At 69.8% G+C, this 10057-nt stretch overlaps 1 protein-coding gene across 1 annotated transcript; it reads left to right on the top strand.

Moving 5' to 3' along the window:
* The first annotated feature begins 309 nt into the window (after positions 1-309).
* On the top strand, positions 310-2793 carry SOCS3 (suppressor of cytokine signaling 3). The gene is made up of 2 exons (XM_086762301.1): positions 310-399; positions 891-2793. The coding sequence occupies exon 2, from the start codon at positions 958-960 to the stop codon at positions 1585-1587; it is 630 nt and encodes a 209-aa protein (XP_086618427.1). The 5' UTR covers positions 310-399; positions 891-957; the 3' UTR covers positions 1588-2793.
* Positions 2794-10057: the final 7264 nt, after the last annotated feature.

Here is a 10057-nt window from a genome sequence, read left to right as displayed (position 1 = left end):
GCCCTCCCGGGGCGCGGGCACCCCCAGTCCCAGCGATCCCCCCTGGGGAAGCGCTCCCGCCCCGCTGAGGGTGTCCCGCGGCCGGGGGCGGGGGGGGGCCGTCGGGGCGGGCAGGGCGGGGGGGCCGCGGCCGGGACTCTCCTCTTCTTAGAAGGAAAGAGTGTGAAGGGGAGCGGGAGGGGGCGGCCGCGCTGCCCGGAATGGGCCGGCGGTGGCTGGCGGCGGGCCGGGCCGGGCGGGGCGGCGGGAGGGCGCCGGGGAGCGTTACAAGAAGCCGCGCAGTTCCAGGAACCTGAGGGCGGGCTCTGCGCCGCTATAAGAGGCCTCCCCGGGCGGCCCCGGCAGCTCCGCCGCCGCTCACCGGCCCCGCTGCCGCCGAGACCGGCCCCCGCGCCCCAGGTACGGGACGGGACGGGACGGGGCCCCGGGAGGGGGAGGCCGGGATCGGGACCGAGGCCGGGATCGGGACCGGGACCGGGATCGGGACCGGGATCGGGACCGGCGCGTCCCGTGGGGACGGGTGGCCGGACCCGGGGATTCGGGTGCCCCCGGGAGGGAGGTAGCCTGGGGCCAGCAGAGCCGGTGCTCCGCGGCGAGAGGATGGCCTGGGACCGGGGATGCGGGCGCTCCCCGGGGAGTGGGATAGCCGGTACCCCGGCAGGGCGATAGCCGGGCTCGGGGATGCGGGTGCCCTCCGGGAGGAGATAGCCTGGGACCGGGGATGCGGGTCCTCCCCCGGGAAGCCGGTAGCCGGGGCCAGCGGAGCCGGTGCTCCGCGGCACAGGGGATGGCCGGGGCCGGGGGATGCCGATAGCCCAGGAGCGGGGGTGCCCCCGGGGAGGGAGAGCCGGGAGCGGGGCCGCCGGGGCTCACTGCGCTCTCCGCCGCAGGTGATGGTGTAGCAGCGGCTGCTCCCGGCAGCAGCAGCCCGAGCGCGCAAAGCTGGCTCCCTGCGCCATGGTCACCCACAGCAAGTTCCCCGCCGCCGGGATGAGCCGCCCCCTCGACACCAGCCTGCGCCTCAAGACGTTCAGCTCCAAGAGCGAGTACCAGCTGGTGGTGAACACCGTGCGCAAGCTGCAGGAGAGCGGCTTCTACTGGAGCACGGTGACGGGCGGCGAGGCCAACCTGCTGCTGAGCACCGAGCCGGCCGGCACCTTCCTCATCAGGGACAGCTCGGACCAGCGGCACTTCTTCACCCTCAGCGTCAAGACGGAGTCGGGCACCAAGAACCTGCGCATCCAGTGCGAGGGCGGCAGCTTCTCCCTGCAGAGCGACCCTCGCAGCAGCCAGCCCGTGCCCCGCTTCGACTGCGTGCTCAAGCTGGTGCACCACTACATGCCACCTGCGCCCTGCGCCGTCCCCGAGCAGCCAGGGGGGGCCCTGCACCCCAAGCGCACCTACTACATCTACTCGGGCGGCGAGAAGATCCCCCTGGTGCTGAGCCGCCCGCTCTCCTCTAGCGTCTCCACCCTGCAGCACCTCTGCCGCAAGACCGTCAATGGGCACCTGGACTCCTACGAGAAGATGACTCAGCTGCCGGCTCCCATCAAAGAGTTCCTGGACCAGTATGATGCCCCCCTCTAAGGGGCCGGCGGAGCCAGGTCACACGCTACAAGCACAAGAGCAAGGGACAGGCACAATGCCCCACCGGCGCAGGGACTCGCAGGGCACGCCAAGCCTCTCCCTCTGGGAAGGAGAGGAGGGGGACTGGGGCGAGCTGCCGTGGGCCCACAGCTGTGGCCAGCACAGCCTGGTGCCCTCCGTGTGGGGGGACCCACCGAGGAAGCGCGACACCCCCTCTCCGTGGGGAATGAGACTGCTCCGATTGGACTGTGGATGTTACAGTGTGCCAGTGCGGAAGCCTCTCCATCGCGGCCGGGGAGAGCCCGTTGGCAAAGCCTCCGCGGGCTCGTGCGGCCAGGACAGCACCCACGGCACGGGGGGACGTGTGCCCCAGCAGCCGCATCCCCGCCGCCGCGGCAGGACCACACGCGGAGCGTCCTGGCGAGAAGCCCCCTCTGCCACCAGAGAAGGGAAAGCACTGGAGTCCAGCTAGTGCCTGATCGCTGTTCCTCGGTTTTCAGGGGAAGGTGTTTTTTGCCCGTACCGTACTTTACCTCTTGCTGCCTCCTTGTGGGTGGAAGCTCCTTTCACACCAGGCCCCAGACTTGGAGGTCGCTGCCTTTTTCCCCTCGTTGCCATTTTCCGGGGGACTAAGCCTTAATATTCTCCCTGCCCCGTGGTCTGGGTTACTGCACATCGTTTGGTGACACTGCGCCGTAACGGTCCTGGTGACGTGCCATGAAGCCAGAGGGGAAACAGCGTGTCCTGATGCTGCTGAGAGCCCCACGCGACGGCATCTGCATGGAGCACCCCGGGGACCCGGTGCTGCCGCTGGACCGTTACTCCCGAGTGTTGCACCCCACCTCTGCCCAGCCGCTCCCCGCAGACCCCGGCCACACCGCTCCGTGGGGGCTGGGAACACGGCGGGAGGATGCCCTGGAGCGCGTCGTCTCACGAGTGCTTTTCTGTGTCCGCCCGGAGAAGCGGTTGGGTTTTTCTGGCTTTTTTTTTTTTTTTTTTTTTTAACCAAAGGGATGTTTACAGGCCGACGTGAATCACTGTCTTTTATAAAGATTCCATCTTCACCTCCAGCCTCGAGGGCTGAGCAAAACCATGCTTGAAAACTCAACCAAAACAAAACTCAGATGAAACTTTGCACATATTTATATTTATACTCAGAAAGGAGATGTTTCCATAATTTATAATAAAGAGCACTATTTTTTAATGAAAAAAAAGCCCCAGGTCTGGTTTGTTTCCTCCCCTGCACCCCCCAAGGCCGCTCGGGCGCCCCGGCATGACGCACGTCCCTCCCCGGCCGCTGCCCTCGCTGAGATGCCGGGATGGTGTTTACACCACGTAAGCGCCGGCTTCCCGGAGCTGCTCTCTGTGCCGGCGTGATCCCGCCGCGGTGACTCACAGCCCGGCGTGCCTCAGCGCTGCCCCAGCGCCTGGGAATGTCTGAGCCCCGCAACGTCGCTCATGGCTGCGCCGCAGGGCGCTGTGGGGACAGGACCCGCTCCCGGCTCCAGGCACATGGTGCGGCTGCCCACTGTCCCCAGACCGTGGGATGTGGCCCTGGGCATGGACGAACTGAGTTGGTGGCCGAGGGTGGCCCGTGGCACAGCCCCAGGCGCAGCCGCGCTCTGCAGCGAGCCTGGCCTGCCTCCCAGCCCGGTTTTGGGAGAGGAAGGTGGAGGCGGCGCGTGATGGGCTGAAGAGCTGCGGGAACAGGGCACCGAGAGGCGCGGGGTTAGAAAAGGGTCTGTGGTGCTTCCGCTGCGGGCGCAGCGGGCTGAGGGAGTGGGGGTTACACAGGGAGGCTGAGGTCCTGCTCGCCCCATGGCACGGAGTTAAAAGCCCCCGTTCCCGAGACATCGGGGCTGTCCTGCGCAGACCCCCGCTCGCAGAGCCAGCCTGGCCCAGAGCAGATGCCTGAGGAAGGGCACGAGAGGAAGAGGAAGACAGGGATTTCCCCAAGGGTCTCCTGGCCCCCTACTCTCGCCTCCCGTGGAGGCAGCGGCCATGGGGGTGTGAACCAGGGAATAAACCCGCAGCGCTGGCTGGCTGGAGGGGAGCACGGTGCCTGGCTGGAGAGCTGTGTCTGGGGGCCGTGGGGGAAACTCCTGGGAGGGGGCCGGCCCCCGCAACCCGCAGAGCCACCAGCAGCGAGGAGCAGGCTGTGCCCGGGCGCCCTGTGCCCCTCCAGCACCCGCTCAAGCCCCCGCAGCACCCCCAGCCCCGCACCGTGGGCATCGTGTGCCGGGCATCATGTGCCCTGCTCCTGCCTGGGGAACCCCAGCTGCTGAGAAAAGGCTCCCCTCAGGAATCGCCCCACAGCCAGGGATGGCGAACGCGCCCCGCTCTGGCTGCGGGCGCAGCACGGTCCCAGTGACTATTTTGGTGCTGCTCTCCGGGGCCGCAGCTTGCGTGCTGCCAGGAAGCGCCGCGCAGCCTGCCTGGGCACCCGCCGGAGCTATGCGAGGAATGTCCACGCGTGCGGGTGGCCGCCCGCCAGGCCCTGCCGAGGCACATCCCCGACGTCAGGGCTCCCGGCAGCACCGGTGACTCCCGGCCTCGTGCCAGGGAACGGGGTGGGAGCAGCACCGAGGGCAGAGCAGCCCCTGGCCGGGAGCATCGCCCCCACCGCAGTGCCCGGGCAGGGGCTGGAGCTTCGCAGCACTTGGGCAGAACAAGGCTCCACAGGGGATGGGGAACCGGAGCCCTGGGGCCCTGAGCACCTCCAGCCCCCCTGGCAGAGTGAGGCCGTTTGCAGGACCCCACGGTGGGGCAGAGAAAGGAAGCTGACCCCTGGGAGGGCAGCCGGGCTGCCTGCAGCCTGCCCAATGCCCCTGGCCGGACCTCAGCCCTCCCGTCCCTGCGGGAACAGCCCAGGCTTCGCCCGCACCACCGTTCAGGGGCCTCTTCCCTCCTGCTCCGGCCGCAGCGGTGCTGCAACCCGCTGCTGAGTCGAGAGTCCGGGAAGCTCCGCCAGCCCCACGGGTTTCTTGGAACAGACCCAACTTCACGGCAGCGGTGACGTGGTGGCTGGCGGGCAAATCCCTGCCAAAGGTTTCACAAACCTTCTCCAGAAAAGCCGAGCGGACTTGGCCCCTAGTTTCGTAAGCAGCCGATCGAGTGTGTCATGGGCAGCCAGTTCCCCTCTGCCCCACAGCCAGGGCTGGGGCGGGCTGAGCTCACCCCACGGAGGCTTCCTGGATGGGGAAGGCATTCTTGGCGGTGATTAGACCCTGTCATTGCATGATGGTACCGGGAGCCAGACGGGAAACAGCGCACAAGCACAGGGAACTGGGAATGCGGCCGGGATGCCACAGTCCTGCGGCTCCCTGCACCCCATGTTTCCCACTGAGGCTGCTCACTGAGGCTGCCAGTGATGCGCTTGGGTGACCAGCTAGCATCCCCAGACAGGGACGGGGGCAGCCCAAGGACCAGCCAACAGCGAGCATGGAGGTGGCCACCATGAGCCCGGTCCCCTCACTGTACCACACCAGCCCCGGGATGGACTAGGCACCGGCACCGGCACGGCACCCCATTGGGCAGCGGCCACAGGCGCCGTCCTCCCCAGGCTGGCTGGGCAGCACACAGCTGGAGGCTGAGGCTGCGCTGGGGCTTTCCTCCACGATGGGGCTGAGCCGGAACCATCAGGGACGAGATGGGATGGGACAGGTCGGGATGGGATGGGACAGGGCCGGATGGGTTGGCTGGTGGCTCTGCTCTGCCTGCTCCGAGCACGAACCACCCAAACCTGGCACGGCCGGGCTGGGCAAACCAGCGCTGGCCCTGCCTGGGCACTTTTCGGACACTGCAGCCCCCCGCACTGACCGGCCGTCCCGCCAGGCTGCACGGGGCTGCGGGGCCCCTTCCCAGGGTGGGGGGACTCCTGGCTCTGGTTCTGCGTCTCAGCTGCGGGCTTTGGCCTCGTGGCTGTCACCGGCACCCTCCTGCTCACCTGCACCTCGTGCCCTGGGGACAAGGGCCCAGGGCCAGCAGCGGCCTGGGAACAGACGTGTTCACCTCCCCACAGCTTCCCCGGGGAGCGGCTCTGTCAGGCGTTTCCTCCGGCGCCTGACCCCTCCGGGGCCTCTCCTCTCCTTGCACCCAGGACTCAGTGGATGTCGCCCCGAGGAAGGTGGCAGTGAGCGGCAGCACCGGCGGCCGCCAGCGCAGCGGAGCCGGGCAGGGAGCTCGGCACGAACACCCTGGCCTTGCGGCACAGCCCTCGTGCACGTCCTCCTGCCGCGCTCTGCTGCGCCGGGACGTTCCCACATCCCCCACCGCGTTTCCCAGTAGGATGCAGGAAAGGGCTGTGCAGCAGCCGGGGACTTACTGTAAATGGCACCACCTGCTCCTTACATGGCAGTTCCTCTGCGGGCCAGGGCCGCGGGGACGGTCAGGAATGGGGATGGAGACATCTGCTCCCCGGCGTGCTGCTGGGAAGCAGGAGCCCAGGCTGGTGGCACAGCCCCGGTGCTGGCACCGGCTGCGGGCTCGGGATGGGCAATGGTTCCCTGGGCTGGAGGGGGAGCGGGGCTGCGCAGCCCTGCAGCTCGACGTCTCCCGGGCCTGTGGGAGCCCCCTGGTCCCACGGCATCCCTCCGTCTCGCCCCTCTGCCCCAGGCTGTGGCACGAGATCCCTGGCCCCAGCAGGGGCTCGGCCGGTGGCAGCCGATCCCATCACCGGTGCGGAGGAGGCAGAGCCTTGGCGGCCAGGGGAGGCCCGGGGGCTGCCCCCAGCCCCTTCACCGCCCGCCCGGCTCGGCTCCTGGCTGCTCCCGGCCCAGGCAGGCGAGCAGGCGGGGAGCGCAGGGCGGCAGTGGGACCCCCATGCCCAGGCCAGGGCCTATTTCGGGATGCAGAGGAGCCCAGAGCCCTGTGTACGTCCCCATGGAAACCTCTCTCTGTTGCTGCTTCTCCAGCCAGAGCCGCAGTCAGCTCGGAGGGAGCCAGCAGCTGCGGATTCCTCACTCCTTCCATCAGCAGCTCTGTGGGGCTGCGCTGCCCCAGCCCCCTGCCCAGCCGCCACAGCCCCCAGTTCCCCGCTCCCCCTCGCTCGCTGGCCAGGCTGGGGGTCCTGCTGCCCTACCAGCCAGCACCACCCCGAGCTTTGAGAGACGCAGACCCCTCGCCGCCCCACGGGACCCCATGAGGGGGCAGCCCCACCACCACCCCACAGCCCCTGCCCGCCCCCTGCCCACTCCAGCACTCAGCCCCACACCCTGGGACCACCGGCTACGGCACGGGGCAGAGCTCTTGCTGCCCACGCGGACACGGGCGTTCGGAGTGGAAACCCCCCCAGCGCGTTTCCACAGCCCAGGAGGAAGTTTTCATCCCGGCAGCGGCAGCTGGAGCCTGAAGAAAGTCTTGACATTTCAGAGGAAGGTTTCAAACAAAGCGGCGTTGCTGTGGCAATGGCAGCCGCAGGCCCCCCCGCCCCATCCCGTGGCTGGGGACATGGCCAAGGTGCAGGGAGCAGCAGCCCAGCACCGGCAACGCTGGGGCTGCTGGGCAGGCGGGTGGCGGTGGGCTGCACCCTGCAGCCCCAGCCCTGCCCCTGTGCCGGGACCCCACTGCCATCACCGTGCCATCGCCGGGAGGGCCGTGCCTGGGGCAGGCAGAGGGTGCCGGCACACGGGAGACTCCGTCCCGCGCCCTCCCCGCGGTCAGCCCTCTCCCGCTCCTCGGCCACTGACCCCGGCCCCGGCCCGCCCTGCTCTTGCACCTGCAGTCACACGCGAGGCGCCTGTGGCCACTGCTGGGCACGGGCATGCCGACGGCACGTCACGGGAGGTCCCCACGGGTGCTCCGGGCAGCAGGCTGCCAGCTGCCTTGGGTGTGTTTGCCCAGCACGGCACAGAGTCCTCGGATGACCCTGGCAGAGCAGCCGTGGGCAGGCGCCAAACCCCAGCCCTGGAGCATCCCTTGGCCTCGCATCAGCCCTGGCCTCGGCCCCGGCACAGGAGCAGGCAGCGGCCGTGCCACACACGTGGCTGGGGACGGGGTTCCCGGATGCGGGGCCCTGCATCTGCGGGGCTGGCGCTGTTGCTCCCCTGCCCGCCTGCCCCTTCCCCACCGGCACACGATGCCAGGGAGCCCGAAGCTCCCCGTGAGCCTGGTGGGCTGTGCCCGTCCCACGGCTCCCAAGGCCCTTCGGCAGAGAGCGGCTCCAGCCTGCACCGGCCAGGGTGGGGGCGATGGGCGGAGGCGGCGCTGCACTAGGCGAGGACAGGACATATGGCTGGCAGAGGGCACAGCTGGAGCAGATGTTCCCTGGGAGGACCCAAGGGCCTCATCTCAGCATTTAACGAGTGGGAATGGGAGCACTTTACTGTAATTCCAGCAATTACATTGTTCATCCTTGGCAGCTGACACCAGTTGGTGTCCAACGCCATGGGATCACGATAAGCCACCTGGCACGGAGACTTGGCGGTGCGCCGTGCCGCCGGGCAGCCGGCCAAGGCCAGGCAACAAAGGGCTGCAGAGCGAGGTGCGAGGTACGGTAAGGGCCCGCCCCGGGAGCGCCCGTCGCTGGCAACAGCCCCAGCACACAGGTGCCAGCCAGGAGGGCCGCGGTGCCCGGGGCGCCTGCCGCGCCCGCGAGACCCGGGATCCCCAACCCTGCGGCTCCGGGGAGCCGAGCTGCCGCCCTGCGCCGCAGCAGCCCCTGTGCCAGCGCGGCCTCGCCGGGGCGCTGAGCTGGTGCAGCCGGTGGCGGGATGCTCCAGCTGATGAGCGGCGGGAAGGGCTTGGGGCAGCCAGGTGCTGGCGGGGCGGGGGGGACTCCCCACTCGCTGGGCACAGGAGGGGGCTTGGGGACGGGGCAGAGGCTGCGCTCGAGGGCCCATCACCCCGGGGACCCCGGGACCCGGCATCCCAGCCAGCCAGCCCCTCCCCAGCCCTGCTCGCCCATTGCTCGCCCCGGGCTCTCCTTCCCTGCGCCGCCCGCCCCGGGCCGGCGGCCACACCCACCGGGTGGTCCCCACCGGTGCCCGGGGCCGCGCGGGAGCAGGGGACAGTTGGCACCCAAGGGACGGGAGTGCGAGCCCTGCTGAGTCATCACTTTGCTGTTCTCGTTTTTCCATGGTGCTGTTGTGCAGTTTGCTGGAAGCCAGCTAAGAGCCATGACTAATCTGTTCTCAAAACAAGCACAAAGAGAGCAGGGAGGTTTGTGCAAACCCCGCGGGAAGGGGGGCTGAATCACGGCGCGGGGCCGGGGGGGGCGGGCGGCCGGTGGCCGCTGCAGTGCCCGGCCACGCAGCAGCCGCGCCAGCAGCACCTGCGCAGGGAGCGCGGGGTGGGCGCAGCCGGGGCTGGGCAGGGGCGGCAAGGACCCCCGTCCGCCCCGTCCCCCCCTCCTGTCCCTGGTGCAGCCAGCCGGGCAGCGTCGCGGTACGGGGCTGCGCTGGGGCGCGGCGAAGCAGGCCGGGCAGGCGGGCGAGGGCCGTCGGCGCTGGGAAATGCACGTGCAGCGGCCGGGGTCGGGGCTCCGTCCCGGCCCCTTCTGCCCTGCAGGGAAGCCAGCGGCCTGGGAGGCCGGGGAAGGAAGTGCAGGAGTTTGCTCTGGCCGGAATCGGGCATCCATTGATTTACTGTTATTAAAAGCAGAGCTGCTGTCGGGAACTCTGCAGCCTGGCTGCCCTCACGTGCGCTTACCAGAAAGGGCCGTCCCGTGCGCCCTCGCCGGCGGGGCACGGTCCACCCAAAGCACCTGCCCGCGGCACTGGCCCGTGCCAGGTGCCGGGATGGGAGCCGGGATTCAGCTCTGCGTGTGGCGCCCACAGCCCCGCTGCCCCCGGCCCTGCTGGGCTCACCCGGCACCCCTGGCCGTGGCCGCCGGCGCTGCCCGGGGGCTCGGGGCAGCCCCGTCACCCCACAGCGGGTGCTGGTGCTGGTGAGGGCGCAGCGGCGTTCGCTGCCCCTTTCGCCTGCTGGGCTGAAGAGGGTTTACTGGAGAGGCAAAGTCATCACTTCCAGCGGGGATGAATCACCCCTGTCAGGAATTCTGCCCAGGGGCTTTTCTGTAAGAGCTGGAATTTCGACACCGTCGAGGGCCGTGGCTGCCGTGCCCTCCCGGCCCTGCGGGTCCCTCCTCCTTGCACAACCTCCCCTCGGGGTTCCCGTTCCCGGCCCCAGCCCCGTCCGGGCAGCCGCAGCAGCTGCCGAGGGGGCAGGCACGGGGACCCCGGCCCGGAGGGTCCCCGCCTCTGGCGAGGAGGAGGGCCCTGGGAGCCATCCGAGCCGTCGAGGACGCCAGCGGGTGCCCCCACCCATGGAGCTGCGCGCCCCGGCACCCCACACAGCTGCCCCAGCCGCAAGCGGGTCCCCACGGGGCCGTGGGCTCGCCGGGCCACCTGTGCTCAGCACCGCGTGGCACGCTCTCGCCACGGCAGTCGGACGCGGTTGGGGGCCCCCAGCTGCGCTCGCACCCACAAGCAGGTGCCGACAGAGGGGAAGTGGCGGGTCCCAGCTGCAGCGG

The sequence above is a fragment of the Chlamydotis macqueenii genome, chromosome 18, assembly GCF_036417535.1.
Source record: "Chlamydotis macqueenii isolate bChlMac1 chromosome 18, bChlMac1.mat, whole genome shotgun sequence".
In the NCBI taxonomy this organism is placed as follows: domain Eukaryota; kingdom Metazoa; phylum Chordata; class Aves; order Otidiformes; family Otididae; genus Chlamydotis; species Chlamydotis macqueenii.
The sequence above is the reverse complement of the archived record's forward strand: the minus strand, read 5'-3'. Positions and strand labels throughout refer to the sequence as shown.